This window comes from Nomascus leucogenys, chromosome 11 (genome assembly GCF_006542625.1).
Source record: "Nomascus leucogenys isolate Asia chromosome 11, Asia_NLE_v1, whole genome shotgun sequence".
NCBI lineage: Eukaryota > Metazoa > Chordata > Mammalia > Primates > Hylobatidae > Nomascus > Nomascus leucogenys.
Window position 1 is genome coordinate 56,878,581 of NC_044391.1, and position 27,422 is coordinate 56,906,002.

A 27,422-nucleotide genomic window follows, 5' to 3' on the forward strand; every position below is an offset into this window, starting at 1 on the left:
CCCGTGAACCTGGGCTGTGTCCTCCCCCCAGCCTTTCCCCACTGCTCAACCCAACTTAAATAAAAGCCCAGCCCTCAGCTTCCCAGCGAGGCTGTAGCAGCATCAGGCAGAGCAGCAGGGACCAAGACTGCTGGAGCTTGGGGCCCTCGGTCCAGACTGGCCCCCCACATCCCACCCCTGCCCTGCCATTCTGGGTGGCCAAGTCCAAGGCAAAGGAGAGCTTTGGGGAAAGGGTAGAAAATGGAGCCCACTGGAGGGAAGGCCAGAAGCCAAAATCTTCAAACTCAAATGAAAGGGATTTTAGTTTGGGTTCATTTGTCAAGAATTATGGATTTCTGATGTTTCCCCTTTTCAGACCAGAAAGAACAGAAGAAGACACACAGAGAATGACCATGTATGTGAATGAAGAGGAAGGAGAAGAAAAAGAAGACATAAAGAAGGAGAAATAAAATAAGTGTTCTGACCTTTTATGCTGCTTTTCCTGAACTAGAGTGTCCCTTCTGCAATTTCGGGGAGAAACTTAGGAAATAAAATGTAGTAATTTGCCCCCTCCTCACTCTCATCTCTTCCACTTTTGGGAGGATAGGGATAAACTCCTTGAAAGCCACACGAGCAAACTTAGGAAAGAATCATGGATCTCAATTTACCCCTTCCCTGCTTTCCATCTTAGCTCCTTTACAGGCTTGAAAAGACACCCTGGTGCCCTTAGACCTTCCTTCCCTTTTCCCAAGCACAGCTAGAACCCCCTTTTTCTGTTCCAAGGGCAATCGCCTCAAGACGATAGGGCTACAGTCAGATTTGGCCCCTAATTCACTTGATTACATAAAAAACTCCAGATAATTGTTGGCCTGCCTCCTCACACTGCAGGCAGCATGTTTTGTTGTCTCCAGGGTACCACTGAGGGAGGAAAAGTAGACTAAAGGACTAAGAGACTCCCCCCAACACACACACGTGTGAGGACATGCATACACACACACACACACACACACACACACACACACACACACACACACCAAGTAACATCCAGCAAGTGGTTCAAAAGGAAATAAATTCAAAGCACAGTAATGTGATTTGTACAACTTAGTCCTGCTGTTGCCTTTCACTCCAGAATTTGGAGATAGGGGGAAGGGGTATCCCTGGCTTCCCTGCATACCCTAGATCTCTTCTCCTCTGTCTTCTACTTCTAATTGCCTTTCTTCCTAAAATATGGATAAATCGTCCGAGAAGAAGGTCACCAACAGCTGTCCTCCCACCTTCTCCTAACAAACAAGCAAAAAATTAAGCAGGCCTTGCTAGGGCCTGGTTCTCAGGACCAGAATTATTTGGGAGCCTTTGGCTTGAACGTATTATTCAGGTAATTCAGGCAAGATTTTTTGTTTCTTTGTTAGCCCCAAGGAAACAATTTTATTTAATTAATTTATTTCTTTACAGCCAGAGAAGCTTGTTCAAGCTATCCGCATACGCTGCCAGGACCTGGGAGGTTATAGGAAGAGAGGGTGGTCTTTGACTCTCCCTAAGTCTCTTCACAACACCTGGCAGGTCCATAATAAAAGTTAGAGAATAAAAAGGTAAAAGTCTTTTATTATCTCTAGGCATCAGCCTTTGAGGCCTATCCATAACAAGGGTACCTCCCAGGCCTCTGGCCTCCACCTTACCCTTTTTTCCAAGCCTAAACAAACAGAGAAGGCATCCTGACAGGTCACTTTGCTGCTTCAGAATCACCAGCTCAAAACCTTTCTTCTTTTAAGAACTCAAATGTTGAGGGGATGTCTTCCTTAATCTTCATCCCAAAAGAGCCCTAAAAGATGAAAGAAAACTCTTCTCCTTCCCACTCCCTAAACTTGCCCTCTTGTCTACAAATTAGGCAAGCCTACTCAGCACAGAGGAGGGAGAAGGGAAGAGAGAGAACAGACAAAAAGAAGAAACTGTACCTAACTATAGAAAAGTGAGACACCCCCCACCCTCAGCTCCACTGAAGTGCCCCCAGAGGAGTCTGGTCTCTCTGCAGACTCAGGGGGAAGGAAGGGGACTGGAGAAATCAGCCTTAATCTTCCACATCCCCTCTTCTGAAGATCCCATACCCCAACCCCCTTGCTGCTTCTTCTAAGGACATTGGAAGACTAATGGAGAGCTAAGATTTGTGTGTTTGTTTAAAGTAAACTTAGGCAACTATAGAGAAGATGGGATGTTACCAGGCCAGAGAGAGGAGCGGGATAAAAAGAAACCATCAGACATTGACGTAAAACTAATTCACATCCACTGGTTTATTATTGATCACGGGGCATTTCACATCGACACTAAAATTCTTTATTGCAAGTTTTACAATAATCAAGTAAATTCAGTCCAAAAACACAATAACCACGATGGGGGTGGGGAGAGATTCTACCTATAGACTGCCTCTCTGAACTGAAAGTTCATTTTGATTTTCTTTTGGCTCCTCAAACTGAACAGCTCTGAGAGGCTCTCCAGATGCATTTAGCTTTGTCTGCTGTCTTCGCCCCCTCTCCTCCCGCACCCCCCCAACAATAATACAAAAGAACTTCATAGCTTTGTTCTCCTTAAAATGACTTCCCCTCACTAACCTCCCCTGGTGCATTTTCAATGCAAAGGGCCTAAGGAAAGAGGGGGGAAGGAGGAGGAGGAGAAGGATGAGAATTGGCTTTAAAATTTCTTTCCTTTTTTCTTTTCCTCATTTCTCATTTCCCCTGAAATTCACCCAAACCAGACCATCACACCTTGCAATATATAATTTTTGCAGCTTTTTTTTCTTAAAAAATAAATAACCCCCCAAATGGCCTTTAAAAAAAAAAACACCCAGCAGGTACCATGCTAAGACAACATCACATGCTTAAAAGGGTCCTTAACAGTGGAAGGGAGAGGAGGGCAGGGGGCTTGTTTGTTTATCTGTTTTGTCTGTTTGGAACTGACAAGGGACAAGGTGAGAGGAAGAGAGAAAAGAACCTATATATATATATATATATATATATTAAATTCTATAAATAAGAGTCAATTTGTGTGTGAGGGGAGGGTGGGGGCATGGGGTGGGGGCAGGGGTGTGAGTTATGTTTTATAACCTGGTAATGTCCTCTGCCCGTTGCTGCTCCGGCGGCGTGGCGCTCTGGGAGTGGTCTTCAGAAGTACCCGGGGTAGCTGCCGAAAGGGTGCTGGGCGCAGCGCCGGCCGGGGGTGCTGACCTGACTTTGGTGTTGGGGAGTCGGTGGTCCTTCTTCCATTTCATGCGACGGTTTTGGAACCAGATTTTGATCTGCCTCTCAGAGAGGCACAGCGAGTGGGCGATCTCGATCCTTCTCCTTCGGGTCAGGTAGCGGTTGTAATGAAACTCTTTCTCTAATTCCAGGACTTGCTGCCGGGTGTAGGCTGTCCTCGAGCGCTTGGGTTCCCCTCCGTTATAATTGGGGTTCACTGGGGGGGAGGGGAAAAGCAAATAGTGGGGTTCAGAGGCAGCAGGCTCCCCGCCCCCCACCCTCACCCCATCCTCAGCTCTGAGGAACAGGAGGAGGGAGTGGTGGAAATAAAGTCATCAAGCTTAAATGGGTTATAAAGAAGTTGAAGGAAGCTGAAGACTTTGTAGTGTAATAAGAGGGGAATCCTTATTGTAACGACACTGAATTATTTATGCGCCCTTAGAAAGCGAGCATAGTTTTCACACATACATAACAGATCGTAGCACATGGCTCGGACTGCCCAGAGTAGCTAAGCCATAAAATTTATGGGGGATGTAATTACCCATTCTCGCTCGTAAATCCAGTTCAATTGTGCTAACCCAGAGTCGCTCCTGGAGAGAGAGGGGGACGGAGAGAAAGGAGGACGGGGGCCAGAGGGGGCCGAGGAGGGTGGGGAGCGCTAGGGAAGAAGGGAGGGAGGGGGGGGAGCAAAAAGCAAAGTTGCCTACCCGTGCTAACGTGAATTTTTTTCATCCATGGGTAGACTATGGGTTGCTTGCTGGCGGCGCTGGAGGGATGGTCGGGGGCTGGCTGGCTGCAGGCTGGCGGGGCTGGGGACGGGGAGGCGGAGGAGCCTGAGAGAGGCGCGGGCTCGCAGAGCGACTGTGATTTCTCGGGGTGGTGGTGGCCCGCCTGGGCCGGCCCGTGGCCTCGCGAATTGCCCGGCCCCTGGAGACTGGTGCAGCTATACTGGCGCTCAGGGTAGCTAGGGCGCGGAGGCGGTGGTGGGTACAGCTCCTGGTGGTGATGCTGGAATCCCGATTCCCTGGTCCGGCCGTAATATTCCGGACTGTGTTCAGGGATGTAGCTATTTTGCGAATATTCTTCGCATGGAGGAAATTTCGGATCGATGTAGTTAGAGTCCATCAAATACGAGCTCATGATCATTAATTTCTGGAGTGGAAAATAATTTTTCTCGCTTTGTCGTTTTTCTGCTCCATAAAGCCCTCCTACTAGCTAGCGACCCTGTAAAGTTACTTTCACCATGTGACTCCGCCGGCCAATCACACGGAGCAACTCAGTCCCCGGATAAGGAACCGAATCGCTTTATTCAAAATGTATCCAATTTTTTTGTGTGTGTGGTGGTGGTGGTGCTGGGGGGGCGGGGGTGGGTGGTGATGTGGGGTTAGCTGGTAGGGGTTGGGGTGCCCCCAGTGCACATCCCGCCAGACTGACAACCCTCCCCTGCAAAAGGAGATGGGAAGCTCCCGGCTCCCCTCCAAAGCCCGGGCATTGGGGGGCTGTCGGGAGGCAGTGATTCAGCCCCCGCCCAGGGTCTCCCTTCAGGCCTCTGCTGGGCCCCGTGGGCCTCGGCTTCTGAGCTTTTCCAGAGGTCTCCATTCATGGCGATCGTGTCTCAGTCTGTGTAGGTCACCGGGCAGCGCCCCTCTTTCGCAGGAAGAGGAAGTTGAATGAGGACTGGAGTGGAGGTTGGATGGGGAGGGGCCCAGGCTGAGCCCAGGAGGTTGGAGAGCCTGGAGTGCTCCCCATCCAAGGATACCAGAGTCCAGCCCCTCTTCCCCATACACACTCACCCAACCCTCTGGCCATGGGGCAGGCGAGGCAGGGTCCCAGCTGGACCAGGCAGGTAGAGGCAGCGGGATGCAAATGATTCTGACGTCATTTCTGAAGGTCTGGGGGTTGAGCCCCCGCTGAAGAGAGACAGGAAGCGGTTGGCAAAAGCAGAGTTCAGAAGTCTCGCCTTCCCCTGCTACCCACTGACCCTCCCTGCCCCAGCCCCAGAGCAGAGGATCTCTTCTACTGCTGGCTCCTGTTTCCACTCCCCATTCAGCCAGGCCTGCTATTTTCTAACAATTATCTCCAAGGAACTGGGGCAAGGAGGAGAGCTTTCTGCCAGGAGTCAGTGCCCTGTGATGGTGCCCAGCCAAGACCCTGAGAGTTCTTTCTCTGTCCCCACAGAGGGCAGACCTAGCTAAGAGGGAGGCCTGTGTGGGTAGAGCCTGCTTGCTTCTGGCTAGGAGCTGTATCCATGTAACACGTGTGTTTACATGTAAACACGAATTCCTAAGGGCCAGCTCCAGGCTGCTTTCCAAAAACGGAAGGCTAAGCTAACCAAGTTGGGGAGGCAGGGCCAGCCTTGGGGGTCTCCAGCCCATTCACACCCCCTGCTCTCTCTCTGCCACCCACTCACAGTAATACTCTGATGGAGGGGGGTGGCAGGGACATAGAGGAGGGAGGGGGCCAGGAAAAGCTGCTTCCCTAACCACCACCCCCCCCAGCTAGGGGTGGTCCTGTCATGCCACCAATTCCAATTAACTGATCGCCCATAACTCAGAGTTGGGGGGGTAGCGGAGGGGAGAGCCCAGGGAGGGAGCCGGGTCCCCTTGTTGTACTTGATAACAATTATAGTTTAAAATCATAGCTTGCCAGGGCTCGGCTATATTTTACTTGATAACAATAAAAGTGACACATAAAGTTAACTGTTTATGTTTTATTTATTAGACTAAATCTGCCAGCGGTGGTAGGAGCGCTTGCCTCGTCGCTACAGCTTTTATAGGGCTGTAAAACGTCATAAATCAGTCTCGCGGAATCGCCCGCACTCTTTGTGTCGGCGGCGGCGCGGGGCTGGCGGCCGCTGGCTGCCTGCTCCCTCCTTTCCACGAAAAGTCGTAATGTGATTTTTTTCCCTCTGATTTTATTATTATGATCGCCGCCGTGATTAGTCAATCTACCTTTAATTCGCCGCCCTACGCTGCCTCCTCCCAGCCCAGCCTGGTTGACACTTGAATAAGTACCTTTTAAAACGGCATAACAACTATTTGAGGGTTTAATTAGAACATCTGCAATTAAGGGAATGAGGAGGGGAAAGGGAAAAAAAAAAATAAAGCCCTTGTGAGAGGTAGACTGAAGGCAAGAGATTCCCATCCTTTTCTCATCACCTTTGGGATGTTGGAGAGGGTCCCCACTTCCAAATTAGGGCTTCCCCAGAGGGCTGGAATGAGAGGGAAGCTGGACCACAGCCGTGCCCAAAGGGTGCCGATTCCCGCCTGGGCCCTCCTTGCCTTCCCTCCAATGCTTAGGCCCCTACCCCCACCCCAGGCTCAGCAGGGCCAGGGCTTAGCTCCCAAGGAGCTGGTGCTTGGGGGTCCCTGAATACTCTCTCTCCAAGAGGACAGTGCCCATTTCCACTGTCACTGGGCCAGGTGAAGGAACAGGAGTTCCCCAGAGGCTGACCACCTCTAATGGAGATTCCCAAATTCTCAGAGTTGGCTGAGAACCCTTGCCCACTCTTGTCCGGAACCCTCTGCATGTGAGGACAGGCTGGTTTCATTGGAGAGGAACTTGAGACTGTGAGTGAGGGGGTGGAAGAAGGCTACTGCTTGGTTAATAGTGGTTTGGGTTGTGTGAGGGTTGTCTTATTTTAATCATTGGTGGTGGGGGTGGGTTCGTTATAAATTGCTGGAAGAGGGCAGAGGGAAACCAGTGCTGAATCCTAGTACCTAAGTCTGAACTGCAGTCCCAGATGGCTCCATGGGGAAGTCCAAAGCTCAGCAAACTTTGGTACCATGTGGAGAGGGTTGATGAAGAGGGAGGAAACCTTCCCGGCCCCAAGCCCAGTCTCCCTTCTAGGCCTGTACCTGGATACGGCTGCCTCACCTGGAAAGGTGAGCTGTGAGCCTGACTCTCCTCCTCTCAGCCCTCACACTCACCTTTTACCATCCCTGCCCCGACCCTAACCCTGTTTTCTTCAATCTTCACCCTCCTGGACTTGTTAAGGAGTCCTTCCCAATATGTTGCCTGTCACATCCCACCCCCGCCAGGTTTCTGAGCTTCTGCAGGTGGGTCAAGGAGACTGACTTTGGGCCAGTTTAAGTAGTAGACACAGAGGGTTCAGATGCCCCCAACTGAATGTCAAGTCTGTCTTTGGTTATTATGGTTAACATATATGCATGCACACTATTAATATTTATTAATATATTAAATGCCTCTTTATGCAGCTATAAATATGTAGCGTTTTCATTCCAGGTTCGTGCAGCTAATTCAACATGCACATCCAGAAAGTGAAATCTCCAAGATTCCCCCAAATGTGCCCGCACTCATCTACATCATTTACAAAACAACAACAGCAACTCCCTTTGGGCTCCTATAGCTTAATAGCAAGGAAGTCGCCTGTCACATGGGTAAAATACCACACACATACAGACAAACATTTTCACCTGGATATTATTACAAGGACAGAAATAAAATCCATTCTAAGGGCTTTTGCACTTAGCAATGGCTTCATTGGGAGGGGGTGGGGGTACTAAAGCAGCTCTCATCTGTGATGAATCCTTGTATCTGGTCCTGTCTTCTTTTGTGTTTCACCCTCCTGCCTCCCGCCTTGCTGGCCCAGGGACTGCACCTCTGGCCTGTCCTCCACCTTACTTTGCCCCAGTTTTGTTTATTTTTATTTTTTCTGACTACCTTTTGTCAGCATCCAAATGCTCTCTGAAATTGCCCCTCCACCTCAACTCCTTTCTAAATCTCGATTTGGTTTCTCTTTCGGAAACATGTTTCAGTACAAAGCGCTTCCCTTCTGACATCGCTGAAGAAAAATATGTGTCCATTGTGTGTGAGGCCTTATTGTGCCTGGATTACCATACTGACCGTTGGATAACCCATATTCCTCCCCTCCCCAGTAACAAGCTGCCGGCTGAGAGAGCTCAGCAGCTCCATAGATTCTCTGCTGTATTAAAATTGTATCCCTCTCTGATTTTTCCAAGGGAGAAAAATAAATGAGTAACCAATTCAGGATTTGGAGGGCAAAGGGAAGGAAAATGAGGGTCATTCCTTTCCCCACTCTTTGAAATGCAGGGTTTATGTGTGTGAATGTTGTTGTTGTTGTTTTAGGGATTAAAAATTGCAACATGTCTGTTTCCTTTCACTCATATAAATTGACTTTTAGATGGTATGCAATCAGGCAATTCATTTCACTTTGATTTTTTTTTCCTTTGGGCAACTTGAAAACCCCAAACTAAATCAAGGCTCATAGCCCATTTTTTTCGTGTGTGTGTGTGTGTGTGTGTGTGTGTGTATGTGTGTGCGTGTGTGTGTGTGTGTGTGTGTGTATGTGTTTGTCCCTTTCTAATGCCAGCAGCCAGGGCTAATGTATGCAAAATAATATGCAAATACTTAATTGATTTTTTCTTAAATCTCATGTCAGTAAAAGTAATGAATTGGTCTAAAATGATTTTAATAACCTGGATGTGTCGCCAGAAAATACTCAACCTTTTTTCTTCTCCTGGAATCGCTTATAGTCTCAAAAAAAAAAAAAAAGCAATCATGGAATGTTAATTTGCCCCCCTTTAAAATATTAAAGATGAATTTCTCTTGTTTGTTTGGAGACCACAGGCAAGGTCCTCTCATGGATTTCCCCCGCCTTGCCTTGCCTTCCTTGGAATTCAATTTTCCTCAAATCTCGTTTAAAGTGGCTTTTTAAAAAGTGGCCGCATTTTAATATTGGTTAGACAGAGTGACCTGCATTTCACCTCGGGTGTTTGACTTGTTCCAATAGGTCACTGCCATGGGGTTATTGATGGGGAAACTCCATTGAAATTTGTCTCTTCGCAAATGGCCTTTAGATCTTCCAGCGAGTTCAATAACTAGTTATAATGTGGAAGGGGAAAAATGAAGGCCCTGGGCTAACGAATTTGATGTTTCATTTTTATGCTGGAGAAATTGTTAGTTAGAGGTTGGGTTCTCCACCACCTTCCTCCCTCATCCCAGCCTCATTGACCCCCACCCCTCTTCAAGACTGCTGGATGATATCCTTTTTAAAACTTGGTTTGGGGTGTCCCTTGCTAACTTTGATGCAAGCTTTAATTCTTATTATGAAAATTGTTGTTGTTGAAAATTCTGATGTGTGGATGCAGGAACCTTGCTGTGCTGCAGGTTTGTGATCTGAATTTCTTGCTAGGGAGGGGGACTTTTATTTTTCAAGGAACCTAAATGTAGCTTGAAAAGATCTAGAAATCAGGCTGGCCTTAGGTTAGTTTATGGAGGGCTCCCTGGCCTGGTACTCCCAGTATTAAAGAGATGACAGGAAGCTAGAAACACTTTTAAGAGTTGATGAGGGTATCTCAAAGTGCCTCAATCTGTTCTTGGCCTCTGATCTGCCAGAGACCCATGAGATTAGGCACCCAAGACCAAAGAAGGCAGAGACTGGGAAAAACTAAGGATAGAGAGAATTCTACAGTAGGCAAGGGAATCCTGGGTCCTCTCCAGGGTCAGCGTGAGAATTCATGGGGACTTGGTCAGGTCACCTCTGTTGCTTCACAAGAAGGGTGCTCCAGAAAAACTCAATTCCCAAAGACTGTGCTTTTTAGTAAACTGGATAGAGCCGAGGAAAAAGAAGTGGGGTGATGGAGATTTTATAAGGTTTCTCTTTTTCTGGAGTTTTTAAGGGAGGGAGAGGAAAAGGCAGAGGAAAGGATTATTTATTTTATTTTCCCCAACCATAGTGAAGTTGGGGAACCCTTGACTCTTCCAGAGAAACCTCTGTGAGAAAGAACTTTGGAGAGCGCGGTCTCCTGGGCTGACCCAGCCACACCAGATCATTACCATGATTAACCTCAATAGTAAGAACATCTTCCCCTCACAAAACACAGCTCCCGGTGTGCCTTTTTTTCTCTAGGAAAGGAACTGTTCTTTCTCCTTTCCTGCCCAAAGGGGTCCAGTTTGCTCAGCCCCAAGCTCTCCCTTTAATAACCCCGTCTGCCTCGCACACCCCTTCCAAGCCTCGGCCCATAGATCGGAGTCTTTCCGGGCATGCCTTGAATCCTGGGTTGGAGGAATCAAGGTCGAGAGAGATTTCTAAGTGCCTGAAACTGGAGTGTCACCTCCCTCCATCCCCTCAAACCCAAAGGCAGCATCTTGATGCCATTTGGGTGCGCAAACTTGCCTTGGCAAAATCGTGGCACCAGTGGGATCTGGGGAGCGGCCTTCAACTGCAACTGCGCGTCTCAACCCCACAAAAATGGGAAAGTCGGAGAAGAGGCCGTCGGCGGCTTCAGGGTCTGGCCTGGGAGAGGGCACCAGAGTCTGCTTTTCCTAGCCAAGCGGGAATCAATAGCGATGTGTTATGAACTTCCCCGAAGCCCCTCCGCGCGCTCTGGTCCTGGCGGGCGAGCAACGTCCCTAACTAAGCCGCTCGCCAGCCTCGGCCTGCACCTTGGCCGCCTCCTCCGAATCCGGGACCCCCAGCCTCGGGCCTCGCCCCCTCCCTGTTTTAATTACGTGATTGATTTCCGCTTTGGCCGCCTCGGGACGCCTCTGCCTCCGACTGTTTAAATCTTTCGGCTCCCTTTTTGTATTTCAGAGTCCTCCCGGCGGGCTGTAATTTAGAGGCGGCCCCTCGGCGGCCGGCGCGCCCCTCGCGGCCTGGGTCCGGGGCGAGCTGCGGCCTCTCCCTACATTCCAACGAAATGGTCCTGCCGCGGTGCTCGGGCGACCGGCTCTGCAGTGGCCCCGCGGCGCGGGACTCTCAGGCTGTGGTCCTGCCCATTCATTCGCTTTCTGAATTATTTTGTGCTCCATTATTCTCTGATAGGAAAACATTTCGTGTGTGGGTTATCCCTTCAGGCCTGGCCTCAAAGCTGGGCTCTCCGCGGTCCTGTGCTTTTCTCCTCCCCCGAATGAGGTGTGTATTGGAAGGTCTGGATTGAGCCCGGAGGAAGGGGGACGCCTGGCTCCAGGCTTGCGGGGAGCTCGAGCCCCTTCGCCCCAAACACCTGGGCCCTGAGCTGGCGGGCGAGAAGCACCAGAAGAGACGCGAATTCGGCCACGACTTTAAGCCAGTCAGCGCGAGAGGGACCACAGGGCTGGCGGTCCCCGCTGCGGCCCCTACCCCGCAGTAGGCGGTGGATCTGACTTTCGCTCCACAGCCCAGAGGCCCCCTCACCCTGGCAGCCCCAGCGGGCACCTGGCAGCAGCCTGGGGTGGCTGCGCGCACCTCCGCCCGGGAACACGCTGTTCAACCCCTCCACCCGAGGAATTGAAGGTGAGGCGAAGGAAGGGAAAGAGGGGAGAAATTGATGAGAAGAGTAGACTTAGGTTGGGGAGAGAAAGGGGAAGACAAGAAATGAAGAAAAGGAGCCCCTTCTCCCACCGTGGCTGACTTCTTTCTCTTTCTCTTTTTCCTTCCCAAACTGCTGGTTTTCCACCTAATCTCTCATTTATTTACAACAAATAAACATTGCTCTGCTTATTCGCCCACGTTGTGTTCATTCTTTGATCTTTTCTAACGAGGCAGCAATGAGTTACTTATAACAGTATATATATATATATATATATATATATATATATTTCCCTCAAGGAGAGAAGGGGATTGGGAATGTCTTTCTGACTGGGAAGAAGTTCAGTGACACTTGAGTTGGCCACAACCTTCTCCCTGTTCCCTGACCTACGACACCCCGGTACTTGCCCCCCAGACCCAGCAATGTCGCCGGGTAAATAAGAGTCCGCCTGCCTGGCTATTAGGATTCTGGAGACGTTGGCATCTCTAGCAATCATTAGTCAAAGCCGCGGAAGCCAAAGGAGCCGAGGAGTTGGACAGAAAAAATCTTGGAAATGATATACAGGAGCCGCCGAGGCATCAATCCCAGCCGATAAGAGCGGGGCTGCTGGGCGCAAGGTGGCCGCTTAATTGGGCACTGGGCACCGAGAACAACTGGGGAGGAGGAACCTATGGGTTGTGCAGTAACCCTGGCATCATTTGGGCACCCTACAAAAATAGTTGGGAACTTGGTCCCCTTTTCCCCCACATTTCAAAGGCCCAGTTGCGGGTGCAGGGTGACATACAAGCCCCTGTCAGCCTCTTGCCCTGGGGATCCAAGAGGAACTGGGCTGGAGGACTCTCCCCTTTCTTCTCTCCCCCTTCTTTTTAGTGGCTACCTTGAGAGGTAGGGAGCCTCAGCTTGGATCTCAGGTCACAGAGGCAGCCTGGAGGCAGGCTATAACCCCTAGAGTAGGTTTTCGAGGGACAGATAACTTAGTGGGACTAGATTTTGGAGATGGCCTTGGAAATAGAGACAGAATTACTTGCTTTAATAAGCCAAACATCCAAAATATATTTGTTCCCTACCCCCACTCACCTAATATCTTTGTATATCACAGACACAGAGATAGAGAGGAGACAGAGATGCAGTAAGTTTAAGTCCTTCTAGAAGGGAGATCTATGCCCCTATACACAGATGCATGCATTATGAAACCATCTCTAAACATATGTTCAAACATGTAAGTTTTTCAGCAAAAATGCAAAGACTGTAAAGATCTCTAAATATGTAGCTTCAATATGTAGCTATTTTATGGGTTAGGATCCTTGCATAAACCTAGATAAAATTTTCAAAACAGACATTGAACACACACATAGTTCTTTCCAACCAACAAAAAGTTTCCAAATATTCACCTAGTTGTTTCAAGAGAGCTGTACCAATACATCCTAGCATATACATCCAACCACTATAGAAAGATTGGTGAAGTGCACACAGGAATTTGACCAAGGACTGTTATGTTCACTATGGATCTATAAATCTAAAGATTTATAAATCTGCATTTAAATGTGGAGCAAAAAGGAATATAAAACATACATCCTGATATAGACATAGAATGATCTACAAATACGTTTTCACATATATAACTATGGGAGCGCTCAGCTCTCTGTGAAGATTATTTGCATGGAGTCCTAGGAATGAAGAGGAATCTCTAGTTCTTGTGGGTTTGGGGTATCCCAGCCCAGGCTTCTCTGAGAAAGAAATGAGGGTGGACTAGAGCCTTCGCAAGTACTAAGAGGGCCCAGGAACTCATATAATCTGTGACATATTTCCAGCATATAGGGGCATTTTGCTGGCAATGAATATAAGCCCTGATGCCTGGGCCTGAAAGCTTCCTGACCTGATCTGGCTTGAACTAAGGCTGAGTTAGAGGGCTCTTTTTTTTAATTTTTTTTGAGACGGAGTCTCGCTCTGTCACCCAGGCTGGAGTGCAGTGGCGCGATCTCGGCTCACTGCAAGCTCCGCCTCCCGGGTTCACGCCATTCTCCTGCCTCAGCCTCTCCGAGTAGCTGGGACTACAGGCGCCCGCCACCATGCCCGGCTAATTTTTTGTATTTTTAGTAGAGATGGGGTTTCGCCGTGGTCTCGATCTCCTGACCTCGTGATCCGTCCGCTTCGGCCTCCCAAAGTGCTGGGATTACAAGCGTGAGCCACCGTGCCTGGCCGAGGGCTCTTTACTTTGTTTTCCTTCAGCTCCAAAGCCCCAGGCACAAGGGAGGGACTTGCCAGCGAGGGAGTGGGGGATCCTTAGGAGGGGAAGACTCATTATCATTAGGAAATGGAGCTATTTAGGTAAAATATATTGTTTGTTTGTTAGATAGAGATGTGAGAGGGCTAGGGGCTTACACATACACACACACACACACACACACACACACCCCTGCACCCATCTTAATTACAAAAAAACCCAGGGACAGACTGCAGAGTTTCCTCCATTCATGCAATACACGATGGGGTTCCCCTATGCTCCCCTCCCATCTCCTTTTATTCCTAGCTCCCATGAACTCTTTCTCTTATACATCTGAAGTTCTACCTTGTCAAAGGGGGTTTGGGGCTTGGGGAAAGAGTGACAGGGAGGGATCAGCCCCAGAACAGAAGAGTCCTGATATCTACAGCCAGGCTCTGAGGCTATTTACCATCAATGTTAGTTCCTTTGTGACTGAGGGGTTGGGGGACCAGGGACTGCATGGGCAAAAGGAAATGAAATGTTGCATTATTTTTTAGGGGAAAACTTTGAGGGAAAAAAAAATCACCAACTAGCCTTTTAAAAAAGAAATTGGAGGCAGAGGATTTTGAAGACTCCAGATGCTCTGTTATATTTCTCCTTTAGTTTACTGGGGAAGGGAGGCAAGGAGGGGCCTCAGGTGGGCTTGGGGAAGTGCAATCCAATCTACCAAGCCAGCTTTGGGGGAGAGTGATTTACAAAGCAAAACCTCAGATGCTACTTCCTGAGAAGTCACCAGATCAAAACACCCTCCTCTAGGCGTTTATGACCCTGTCTTTACTCCCAACAGGAAAAGCACCCTCAATAAAACCTCAGCCCATGCCCCCATCCTTCACCCAGGGGATGGGGAGAGACACAACATAAAATGAAAGACCTGACCCTTACTACTCCTTACACACACACGCGCGCGCGCGCACACACACACACACACACACCCTGTGTTTTCCAGCCAGAAAGTTGACTTTTAAAAGAAGTATTTACTAGACAAGATTTATCTCTAATGTCTGAGCAAGGGAGCCCTGAGGAGTTTGGAGTTTGAGCTTGGAACAGAAGGAGAGGGGGATTAGATCAGATAAGATTCTGGCCTCCTTAGACCCTCCATGTCTCTTCAACTCCCAACAACTCAAATCTGGGCCAACACGACACTGAAGATCACAGAAAGCCTGGCTGCCACCATCCCTGGAGTCAGCTCTAGGGTTTGGGTTTTCCAGAAAGGCAGAAGGAAGGAAACTCAACAGCTGCTCAGGGCTTGAGGGGTGGGGGTGGGGTGGGGAGGACAAATGGTTTCCAAGCTGGGCTGACAGGAAGAATGGAGTGGGAGGGAAGGAGTGGGAAGCGGGTTCCATGCTGGTTACTGCATCCAGCCCAGGCTTCTGACCTCTGCCATACCATCCTTGGGCACATGTATGTATTTCTGTGTGTTCAGGTATCCTCATGTCAGGGCCAGGGGCTAGGGGAAATGACAATCTTCAGAGGGCAGAACCAAGCCTGAACTGCCTCTCTGAGACCTGCGGTGCAGAACTGAAAGGATCCTAGGTGACCAGGCTACACATTTCACCCAGCCCATAAGGGGTTGCAGATCACTATAGAACTTTCTCTGTACATGTGTACAGGTGTAGAGAAGCAGCCTTCTCCCTGCACTGGCTCCCCAGCATGCCTGGAGCAGTGGACTGGCTCAGGGCCCAGCCCAAGTGTTCAACCTCTTCTCATAGCTGCTAAAATGTGGTCCTTAGAGGCTGAACAAGGTCCTGCATAACCGAGTCCAATTTTCCCAAGTCCCACATTGCACACCCAAACCGCTTCCTCTGCGGTATCTCTGTTCCCTTTTTGCCTCTCAGTGAACCTTGGGATTGGGAGAGGGAGATGATTACAAGGGTTGTGTAGGCCTCAAAAATAAAGAGATTTGTATCACCAAAGTTCCTCAGCCCAGACCTTGTCTGGCAGTTCCTTGGGCTCCTGGAGCCCCATCAAAGCAGCTAGCAGAGATATTATCAGAACAGACACATCAATATGGGTCACAAGGAGCCAATAAAAGTGGGGAGGGGTAGGAAAGGATGTGACTTTCTTGGCTCTCAAACAGCATCGTCTTCTGCTTAAATTGAATCCCTCACCCCAAAACCCTAGTTTGGCATCCTGATTCCAGATTTTCTTTCTCCTTCACCTCAAAGGGCTTCAGGTGCTCTATTCCCACTAAAGAAGAGGTCCAGGGTGGTGGTGCTCATCTTCTCAGCAAAAAGGACCTAATTAAATCCTAGAACAATGATGTTTCAGCATTCCCCCTCTCAAAAACTCAGTCCAAAGCAGTTACAGACAGAGAACAATAGTCAAAAAGAGAAAGTTTACCTAGATATTAGGACGGGTCGTGGCACTCATAAAATCTCTTTTCCCAGTGCTTGTGTGGATGGAACCAATCTCCCCCTCTCTTTGTTTCCTAACTCTTCATGAGATCTGGTACCCCAGTGTGAGAAGTCCACATTGAGGGTGAGAGTTGGTCTCCAACAACCTGCCACACCATTCACTGGGGAAGAATAAGTGAGTCCTTTAATTCTAACTCATAAAAGAGGCAAATGGGGCCGGCCATGGTGGCTCATGCCTGTAATCCCAGCACCTTGGGAGGCCAAGGCAGGCGGATCACCTGATGTCTGGAGTTTGAGACCAGCCTGACCAACATGGAGAAACCCTGTCTCTATTAAAAATACAAAATTAGGCCAGGCGCGGTGGCTCACGCTTGTAATCCCAGCACTTTGGGAGGCCGAGGCAGGCGGATCACGAGGTCAGGAGATCGAGACCATGGTGAAACCCCGTCTCTACTAAAAAAAAAAAAAAAAAAAAAAAAAAAAAAAAAAAAAAAAATTAGCCGGGCATGGTGGCGGGCGCCTGTAGTCCCAGCTGAGGCAGGAGAATGGCGTGAACCCAGGAGGTGGAGCTTGCAGTGAGCCGAGATCGTGCCACTGCACTCCAGCCTGGGCGACAGAGCGAGACTCCGTCTCAAAAAAAAAAAACAACAAAATTAGCCGGGCGTGGTGGTGCATGCCTGTAATCCCAGCTACTCAGGAGGCTGAGGCAGAAGAATCACGTGAACCCAGGAGGCAGAGGTTGAAGTGAGCCGAGATCCTGCCATTACACTACAGCCTGGGCAACAAGAGTGAAACTCCGTCTCAAAAAAAAAGAAGAAGAAAAGAAAAGGCAGGGTGCAGTGGTTCACACCTGTAATCACAGCACTTTGGGAGGATGAGGCGTGTGGATTACCTGAGGTCAGCCTGGGCAACATGATTAAATCTCATCTCTGCCAAAAATACAAAAATTAGCTGGGTGTGGTGGTGGGCACCTGTAATCCCAGCTACTTGGGAGGTTGCGGCAGGAGAATTGCTTGAACCCAGGAGACAGAGTTTGCGATGAGCCAAGATTGTGCCATTGCACTCCAGCCAGGGCGACAAGAGTGAAAGTCTCAAAAGAGGCAGATGGAGCAGTGTGGTTGAAGGTAACTTGGGAAGTGAGGGCTCAATGATTTCTAGAAGAGCTGCTCTTTTTCTGGCTTCTCATCCTTATCCTTCCCACCTGGCCTGTGGCATTGTCCCCAAACCAGCTCCACTCAGAAGACAAACAAGGAGTGGGGTGTTGACAAAGCCCAGCTCAGTCCGGACTATCCTTCCCATTCTTGTACTCTTAATGCCCCCAGGGGGTGCTTAGAGGTCCAGGTGGCACAGTCCATCAGAACTCCTGCCCCTTAGCTCAAACAGGGCAAGAGATCAGGAAGAGAAGGGGAGGAGAACCCAACCAGAAAATTCACTCTGAAACAAAGCTCTAGAGAAGGAGTTGGGGGAGAATGCCTGGGTCTGGACCCAGCAGTGGACTGGCTCAGGGTCCAGCCCAAGTGTTCAGGAAACACAAGCATTTCTGTCATAGCTGTGCACTCCCTGTGCCATCAGATGCTCTTACTCAGCAATAGTTTCTCGCCTATTGCTCGTTCTTGGCCTAATCCATGTAAACTCAAACACTGAAATCCACACCTTCAGTAAGCTGTACCTTTTGATGGCTATTGGCCAGGACATAGGATCATCACCTAGTCTATTATTATTATTACTATTATTATATCCTGTTTAAAGAATGGAAAGGGAAGGGGTTTAAACAAATCCATCAATTATTTAATGTGGAGAGTGAGGAAAGTCGGAATTCTCTGTGCTCATTCCTTTCCAGAACCCTTAACTAGCTCAAAGTAATTCGACAAACGAAAGGTACCAAACAGAACTTTCAAAAAATCTCCACTTTTGCTCCCTTCCTTAACCATGCCTGAGGCAGTCTGATAAAGCTAATGGCTATTGGAGCATTTCCAGAAAGATAAATCAAAAGGGCTCTCCTCTCACCCCACCTGCCCTCATGAAAATCAGAAGAGAATGAACACTTATAAGTGTATGGGGAATAATCACAGCCAGAATTTGAATTCAGGGCTGGAGTTCATATCCACATTTGCTCTATAGTCTAATTTAGGGTCTACACCTACAACACCCAGAAAATTGGGTAGAATCACGCTGGCGAACGTGGGAATAATCCAGAGGATTCCCCCACAACTTCACATCCCTGTGCATTTGAGATTGACTCCCAGATACAACTTTGTAAGCAACTGAGGAGACAAGCCAAAGACTCCTCAGAGCTGGTTCAGGGACTGAGAGAGGAGGCCAGAATATGCTGGGTATCACTCTAGCCTTCCAAATCTGAGATAGAATAAACCCAGGAGCTAAGGCTGTGGTGGGAAGGGAGGGAGGGAGGAAGGAACAGGGCCGGATGGGAAGAGCGAGACAGAGACCCAAGTACTTTTTGCTAATTGGTTGATGGGGACCATGTGACCCTGCTTAGTGCATTTCTGGTTGGTTGCTTGACCTCTCCTTGGGTTAAAGACCTAGGAACAAAATTAAAAGCTTCCCGGGTTGACTGGAAAGCTTGGCACCTGATTGCCTGCCCATCCTCCGCTCCAGAGAGACTCCAAATTAGGGTTTGGGGTAGTGGGTGGGAAAACCAAGAATTTCAGGCCTCCTTTGTGTTTGCCCTGTTTCCAGGTGGAACTAGAAACTGTTTTTACAAAACAGTAAAAAACTGAGGCAAACTATTTGAGGGGAAGGAGAATCAATTATCACAGGAAGAGGGATGGTATTTAAATGGAACATTTGAGCCTAAAGAACAGAAAAGGGGGTGAAGAAGTCATCAAAGGGCTCAAGGGACACTGTGTAAATCTTTAAACACCCTCGAATGCCGTCTACACAGAGAGGAAGGGAATGGGACTGAGATTTGGCCGAGAGTCAGGGCGGGTGTCAGGGTGGAGTCTTGCCTGGGTGTGGGACTGCGGCCCTGGCTAAATTCCGGTTAAAGACCACTGCACTTGCTCCCTAGAGCCCTGGGGAGGCTGGAGGGAGGGGAAGATTCAAGTTACAGACCAAGAGAAACTCCCATCTCCCCGCTGCTTGGATAGGAAAGTTTCCAGAAACCCTCAAAATCACAGGCTAGAGGGAAGGAGAGAGCCAAGAAGGACAGGTAATGAGGAAGGGAGAAACTGATAATTAGCTTTTTCCGATGCGTTGCTGGAGAGAATTCCCTGGGATCCTAGGAAAATAAAGGCATCAGGGAGGAGGGTGGGGGAGGCTGAATCTTGGCCGAGAGTGAGGCCCCGAGGGACGGCGTCAAGGGAATCCTCCATGTCGGGTTCCCGAGCTCCTCATGCAAGTGAGAGACCCCTAGACCGAAGAATGGGGCTCAGCTAAGACTCCCCATTTATTTGGGCCTCTGTACCCGCTTCATTCTCCCAGAGTCTGCCTGCTTCTCGCTTCTTCCTCAGTCCCTTGAGCAGCGGGGACGAGGCTAACAGCATTCCCTTCTCATCCCCCAACAGTACCTCTCCACGAAGCAGATGCCCAGACACCCCTGCTCCCCAGGCATGCCCCCCTTCTGGAAGGTGCATATCTGGCTCACTCCCTCTGCTCCCCACCCACTTCTCCCAGCCTGGAGGAGTTGCGCTTATGGGTCCGCTGGCATTCAGCCCTGCTTCCAAAGCCCTGGCTATTCATGGCTGGCCAGTACAGGAGCCTGAATTCACATGTTGTCACTTTCCTGGCTTAGCTCCCAGTGATGCACAGGGAGGGATAGCACTCGCAGGTGTGGAAGACACGTGCCTCTTATGCCCAACGCTTCTGCTGCTCCTTCCTAGAAACCTGAAGGGTGCCCTAGCCTGAGGATTGACCCCAGGGTGCAGTGCTCAGATTGGGCCCTGCTAGCTTCATCCCCGAGGGGCTACTCTGTCCTTAAGGTTGGGGGACTTACTTTCCCAGCCTAGCAAAGACATTGCCTCTGCTCCCTCACCCATTCAACACACAGTTACACTCCACTCACAGCAGGAACCTCTAGGGCTCTTAGGGCCTACTATTATCTGAGGCAAGAGCTGGGAATGCCAGGAAGACCCAAGCAGCTAGGAGAGGAGGAAGCATGAAACCACACTTGCTTCAGACGGACTAAGATGCCAAACTACGGAGGCTGAGACAGCTGCCCATCCAAACCTGGTGGTGAGGGAGGGAGGGGACACTCTGGGACCTCTGGGTTCAAACAGCCACCTTGGAGATGCTTTTGCCAGTTCAGGCAGCAGTAGCCTGTGGGCTTAGAAGCCACAAAACCCTCCTTCCCTGCCTTTCTCCCCAGTTTCCCACCTTGGGCCACTGGCCAAGGGCTGAACTCACCCCTCCCTGGAACAGGGGGCCCCAGAGGCATTTTGAGCTTGTGTCTAGAGTTTACATACCTGTACAGACACCAAACACGCTTGTTGCTGCCGCTTGCTTTCTTCTCAACTGAAAGGGTCAGGAAGACCTGGCAAAACTCTAAACAACCAAGGCCTCTCTACCCCAGTTGACTTGCAGTCAGAGAGAATAAGGAGTGGGAAGGGGAGGGCTGCTCCGGGTAGACAAGCTCCTCCGTCTTCCTACTTCCCAGCGGCTTTTCTGCGGCTTCTTCTCTTCTCCCACCCCAGCCTGGGAAGGCCTTTTCCCCCTCCCCCTAATGAATGGGAGCTGCCTTCTATCAAGTGAGGGGGGTGGTTAGGTAAATGGGAGAAAGGGTCTGAGAGAGAGAAAGAGAGAATTAACTCACAGCGTTCGCCTGGGATTCATTTGCGAAGATGTAACCTCTCTCACCATCGTCCCCAGCGCCGTAATCCCCTCTAACTGCTAGGGCCTCTGTCCTAGCATTAAACCTCACCAGCAGCTGCGTGGCTGGACAGTTAAGATTATATATGATGTAAATATATTGTGGGTTTGTCAGCTCTCCCTACACCATAAAACTTGGTTTAATGATATCACGTGGTACCCCAAGAGCCACTCACGGGCTTGCCTTCGGGCTATTCACATAAATAACCTCCAAAAGTTTCAAACTCCTAAATTCACATAGAAGCCATGCCTATTTCTCTAATGCTCAGTTACACTAAAAAGCCCTGGTGCTGTTCCTTTGCCCCACCCCCACATCCCCCTTGCAGGGTGGAGACGGGGGAGAGGGTGGATCCTTATTTATTTATTTACTTACTTATTTCCATAAGGACCTGTCGCCTTCGAGGTCGTGTTGATATTTTTGTCCTCTTATTTTTTCCTCCTCTTTCCTCTAATTGCTCAGAGTGGGCCGTGTCCCCCCTCTTCCCACTCCCCCGGGAAGGTAAGTCATGCTTCTTCCCCTTCTTTCTTGCTGCCAGAGGGGGTGGGTTCCAGGGCAAAGTGGAGAGGCAGGCTCCATGGTCTCCGCTTGCAACCCAGAAGCCCCCTCCATGAACTCCCCCAGAGCAATGCCAGACCCTGTTACCTGGAAATACGTTCTAGGAGGCTGGCTGGTGGGGAAACTACCCCAGGCCCCAAAGCAGAAGCCCCTGTTCAGGGAGAAATCAGGGATCTGGGCCTTACACACCCCCAGTGTAGGGAAGTAGGTATGAGGCCTCTGGCTTGGTTGCTGCAGCTGACTCCCGACGATGCTGCAGAAGCCGAGGCTGGGGCCTGGGCAGACCTGCAGATTGTGACAGGAAGGAGGAGAGCAGGCAGGCACTCTGTGTCCACCCAAGCCTGGCCAAAATGAGTCAGACCTTCAGCTCCTCCAGGGAAGGAGAGGCTCAAACCCTGCCGGGAGGAGGCAGGCAGTGCACGGTGGGGCTGGTGTGCCCTGCCTGGCAGCTCTAACCAACATTGACCCTATCCATGGCAAAGCCCTTGGTTTTCCCCCTGGGGTAGTGCGCCTGTCCCCTGGGGAGGAAGCGCAGGGCCTGGGCAGCCTGGGAGGCTGGAGCGGACGGGTGCGGGTGCCACAGCCTCTTTCTTAGTTAACTGTTACCCACCAGAGACGCCAGTGCTTCTCCACGCTTCACTGCTCGCCCAATAGTTTTACTCAGCATGGAGAAAAAATTAAAATAACTCCCTGAAGAAAATTACACATTTTATTTCAGAGAGAGAGAGAGAGAGCGCTGGTCTGGGTTGACTGCTGTGTGCAAGTTGAGGAGAGACAACAGGCGCCCTAAACTGGCCTGAGTGCAGTGTGAAGGGGAAGGGTGGTAGTTAATGGGCACTGTTCAATAAGCATTTGTTGAGACTGCCTATGTGCCAAGCATGGGGTGAGGAAAGGCTCTTGGGTCTTTTAAAAAATGACTAATGGGTAGCTTAGGCAGTGGGATGCAGTGAAGTTAGTCCTTATAATAAATCCAAGGAGCATCAGCATTAATAATCATAAATATTCCCCTGCCCCTCCCCAGAGCCTCTCTGCTCCCCTTTCTTCTTGGCTGCTGGTGCAATCCCTTAGCCCAGCTCCAGACCCTCACCCCACCAGTGTGGGGGGCCTAGGCTTGGCTCCAGGAAATCACCCCGTTGCGGGAGGTGGGAGAGGAAATGCAGTAAAGTTTTATGGACCCTTCCCACATTTGTTTCTACTGTAAAGTACTTCCTCCCCCAGCCCATCCCAGGAGCCTGGAGAAGGACCTGAGCCTCAGACACTACCTGAATTATCTGCCTCCTCCCACCCCCACCTTTAACCCATCCTCCCCTCCACACAAAATCCCAGAGACTGAGATAAATGATGGCAAACAGACGCGACTCCAGCACTGGTCTATGCAGCTCCTTTCCCAGTTAATTGTCCTGCATAGCCCGAGGGCCTAGAAGGTGGTGGAAACAGTCTGAACATTTCCTGCCAGGCTGATACACAGCTGCAGATTGTCCTCCCTGCTCCCTCTTCCCCAGTATCTTAGATACTGAGGCACACCTCCTCCAACTCTCCCAACACCCCCTTACCAAGCAATATCACCTCTCTCTAGAGGCCCTTCTGGGACCAAATGGGTCCCTAGAGTGAGGGCTCAGCCCTCCCTCTATGTCCAGCAAGGCCTCTCAGGGACCACCTAGGCCCAGGAAAGATCTTCAGAGGCCCAGAAGGGCCTAAGGCTGAGCACGGCGGAGCCACTGGTTCCTGCACCGCAGCTTTGGCATAGAGTGGGAGCTGCTGCCAGTCCAGAGGCCTCATGGAGTGCAGAGGCGTGAAGGCCTTGGACAGACACAGCATGGGAAAAGCAAGTACCCGAGGCCTAGGTGCCCTTCTCTTCCCCCAGAGGCTCTTGTTGCAGCCAAGGATCAGGAAAGGAGCTCAATTTCACCTCCCTCTACTCACTGCCCCTAGAAGCTAGAAAATTTTTTAAAGGGGTGGCTTAAAGTTTGTGGGTCTCCTTCTACATCTCACAGCCCATTTAGACAATTTTACCCAATACATGCCCCAAACAGACAGGAGCCACTGCATCTTTAGTCCTGTTCTCTCTTTATTTGATATGACAAAATATAGTTTCAGGAAAGACCCAGAGTCAATAAATAGTTGGACAACAGCAATGGGTCAGGAGGGCACAGAAAGTCGTGGCAGGGACTATGGGACAGCAAAGGGCCTCTAGGACCACTTGCTGGGGTCCAGTGCCAGGAAACCCCAATAGTTGAGCTAGCTAGCAGGCTGGGGCTGCCGGCCTGAGAGGGCATGCAGCAGGCGCAGGCTGGGGAGGTTCCTGGGTTTTGGGGGAAGAGGTTGTGGAGATAAGGTTTGGAAAGCATAGAGCAACCGTGGGGGCCCTAGGCCGATGTTCTCCTTTCATATGCAAATCATTCATAAGTGAAAATTTAGTTTAGTCGCTACAAGGAAGCACCCCGAGTCTGGGGCCAGACTCTCGCCAGCCTTCAGCTGTCTAACCCATCCAGCCGGGAACAAAGGAGAGGGCGAGGCTAGAGGGTCGGGCGAGGGTCCTGTGGCGCGGGCCGGGCCCACCTTAACTCGGGAGGGCCGCGCTGAGGCTGGGAGCCGGAGAGACGGCCCAGGCCAAGGTTCGTTCAGCGCCAGCCTGCACGCCGCAGCCCTCCAGGGAAGCCCTACGGAGCTTGCCCTGGGCCCCGGGTACCGAGCTGAGCCGAGCTGAGGGGAGATGGGGCAGCGCGGACAGCCCCGCGGGAACCCTGGGTCAGTAGGGATGCGGAATGCCAAGGAAAAGCGCTTTTGTCTGTGAGGCCCGGGAGCCCAGTGCTCCAGCACCTGCCCCCGCCCCGAAATATAGAGAGGAAAGGCGAAAAGGAAAGGCGCAGGGACCGGAACCGGCTAGGGGCGCGCTCTGCGGGCCTCCCCCACTGCCTCTAAAGAGCCTCTTTGCTTTTCATTTTGGAATCTTTCTTCCACTTCATCCTGCGGTTCTGGAACCAGATCTTGATCTGTCTCTCATTGAGACACAAGTTGTTGGCGATCTCTATGCGCCTGCGGCGAGTGAGGTAGCGGTTAAAGTGGAATTCTTTCTCGAGTTCCAGAGTCTGGTAGCGCGTGTAACTGGTTCGGGACCGCTTGCCGTCCGTCTCTGGAACATAAACCCCACCCCAAGCCACGAAGGGGTGAATAGCGTGCAGGGTTCCCCCGTCCCCACCCCAGCCCAGGCCCCCACCCGCGGCCGGAGGGAGAGGAGGCGAGAGCCGCAAGACAGGCCCCGCGGGCCGCAGGCGGGCCAGCCCAGCCCAGCCCCGGGAGAGGCGCCTCCGCCCAGGCAGGAAACTTTCCACCGCAGCCTTCACTCTGCAGCCGGAGGGGCTGAGGGGGGGGGTTGGGGGGAAGAGGGAGACCCGGGCTCGGACCGAACAATAAGCACCCTCGAGATCCGAGCACCGGGGACCCCCCTCCCGCCCCTCCCGAGTCGCTGGAATCCTCCGGAGCCGCAAGCGCCGGCGGAGCCGGCTCCGCAGGGGAGAGAGGGAGGGAGCCGCGGGGGGATCCCCGCTCTGGAGCCCCGCGCTCCTCACCCTTCAGATCCCTCTATTTTTTTTAACTCCCTCCCTCTCCCCCAAAAATTGAATATTGCCTTTTATACACGTTTTGTTCCTATGATCCAATTATGTCGTCGTAAATTTGGGCGCACACAGCCTCTAAGCCTTTTAGTGGACAGTTTTACGAGCCATTGATGCCTGGATCGTAAAATTTATGGCCGCAGGTTTTTTTTCTTTATTTGCCCCGCATGGCCTATAAAACCCAGGCGGACCCGAGCGCGCAAAATGAAGTCCTAAAGTTTACCGTGGCTCATGTGCAGTTTGGTCATCCACGGGTAAATCTGTGGCGGGGCCGGTGGCTGGCTCAGTCCGGCGGGCTGCCCTGTCTGCGCCTGTTCCTCTTTGATCTCCCCACTGCTCTTAGCTCGCTCCTCCAGCGCCGGGCGAGCCGCCTTCTGACTGTACATCCCGGGGTTCAGAGGAGCCGCTTCGTCTCTGCCCAGAGCGTGTCCCGGAGCGGCCGCGGCGCTGCAGGCGGGGCGGTCGGGGTGAGCCCGGGGGTTGGCAGCCATGTCTACCCCGTGGAGAGAGTTGGAAGGCGCAGGCGGTGGGAAAGTGATGCTTAAGTCCAATCCGCCGTAGCAGTACCTGGATGCCTGCACCTCTGAGGCCGATCCATAGTTCCCACAAGTTTGCATGTTATAGGCAGGGATATTGGGGCTCTGCTTATAGAATGAATTGGCTACGTAGGAGCTCATGGCGGGGAGGGCCCAAAAAAATTTCTGCACCCTTTTTGATTAAGGGTGATTTGTGACTCTTTGAAGTTGAGGGGTTTTTTGTTCTCCAAAGTGCACAATTTATAGGTGGAGATATCTCTTTCTTTATCCTATGCGCTCTTCCCAAATAAGGGAGCCTTAAATAGAGTCACGTGACTCGAGCGGCCACTCATAAATTTGGCTTGATGACCTCCGGGAGGTTAGTGATGGAAGCCGGCGAAACGCATCTCGATATGTTGGCAAAGCCCAACCAAGGGGGAGAGGGAGTGAGAGAGAGAAAGAGGGAAGGGGGAGGAAAAAAAAATGGTTCTTGGAATTGGGGGTAGCCAGGACAAGCCCACAGCGACACCTGGTGCCTATATGGGGGAATTGCATCCTGGAGCGCCAGCTTGCTTTCCGGTGGCTGGATTTCCTATACTGTGAAGGAGAAGCTGGTTGTTGGGGCAACCCCTGAGCTAGCCTTTTAAATTCTATTTAAAATTTGGAAAAGATGAGGCCCCACTTATCATGCACAGAGTGCTTTTTGTAATGAAAGCCCCGTTCTCCCAACCTCCAGGGTCTTCCAATCTTCAAAAATGGCTGAGGAAGGGGGATTTAGTTAGGTAAGGTGGCCTATGCCCAGGCTGGAGAACCAATGGGGTTTAACTTAGGTTCCCTAAACCAAAGGTAGAAGTCCCTTGCCTCGCAGGCCCTAAGGCCCCACTACTGCTGAAGAGGTGCCTATCAGCAAGAGAAAGTAGAATTAGCCTCTGAAGAGGTAGACAGAACGCCTAGGAGGGATCCTGAGTGGTCAGAACAAGATAGGGGGGTCATGAAGCTGAGGGTGTTGCGGGCTGTTTGGGATGGATCTGGAGGTGAGCAGCCAGGTGGAGTTGGCTAGACCTCACCATGCTAGGGTCCCCAGAGTGGCAACAAGGCAATTTTCAAGTGTGTGTGTGTGGACACGGACAGAGCCAGACAATGGTCTAGAGGACTGCTCTGTCTCCCTGTGTGCGATCCTTATGTGGTACCTATGCCAGAGGTTTTAGACAGGAAATAGATGTTAATTGAGGGCATGGAGAAGCAAGATGGAAGCCTCCACAAATATTACGTGAGCATGGCAGAGGAAAAGGCCCGTTTTGTGCCCTTTGGGGAAAGGGTCTCTGGGCCAGGCTTTCCAGGGACCTGAATCCATAAGGTCCACAAGAGAGCAATTTCTGAGCTACCAAGAGGAATGGGGCGGACCTGGGGGGTGGGCAGGGCAGGCGCCTGGGTAGCCTTCGCAGGGTATCTGCAGCCATTCGGCCCCATCCTCTTCCCCGTAGCCCCAAGTCTCATACTTTCCTGCCTGCTTCTTCCCAGGAAATCTCCGCCCCTGCCAGGAGAAGGCCCCCTCCTCACTGGTGGAGGCGCGGGCGAGGGTGGGGGCGCTGGAGGGAATCTGAAGGGCCTGGAAAACTCCGGCGGACTTTTTCCCTCCGGAGACCCCCCCTCAACACCTCTCCCTGTAGGCCCACTGAGGTTTCTCTGGCCAGGCTTGGAGAGAGAAGGCCAGGGTTGATAAATGGTTAGGGTCCGGCTGCGCTCCTCACCCGCCTCTTCACCCGTTTGAGGAGAGAAAAGTAAGGAACCAGCCCGGCTGGAGCTGTAATGAAGAA

General features: G+C 51.0%; 2 protein-coding genes across 3 annotated transcripts in view; both read right to left on the reverse strand.

The window, feature by feature from the left end:
* Positions 1-2,240: 2,240 nt before the first annotated feature.
* HOXC4 (homeobox C4) overlaps positions 2,241-27,422 on the reverse strand; it is a 39,731-nt gene continuing 14,549 nt past the window's right edge. The window contains exons 2-4 of one of the 2 annotated variants that reach the window (XM_003252902.2): positions 5,000-5,116; positions 3,914-4,358; positions 2,241-3,423 (exon numbers count right to left, since the gene is read on the reverse strand). In XM_003252902.2, coding sequence (XP_003252950.1) covers positions 3,068-3,423; positions 3,914-4,352 — 795 coding nt within the window. In that variant the 5' untranslated portion in view covers positions 4,353-4,358; positions 5,000-5,116 and the 3' untranslated portion in view covers positions 2,241-3,067. Of the gene's footprint in view, positions 3,424-3,913; positions 4,463-4,999; positions 5,117-27,422 lie in introns of those variants that run through there. The other variant, XM_003252903.4, reaches the window with a different exon arrangement.
* On the reverse strand, positions 23,527-26,031 carry HOXC5 (homeobox C5). Its single transcript, XM_003252901.2, has 2 exons — positions 25,314-26,031; positions 23,527-24,609 (listed from the first exon to the last, which is right to left on the reverse strand). The coding sequence occupies exons 1-2, from the start codon at positions 25,765-25,767 to the stop codon at positions 24,395-24,397; spliced, it is 669 nt and encodes a 222-aa protein (XP_003252949.1). The 5' UTR covers positions 25,768-26,031; the 3' UTR covers positions 23,527-24,394.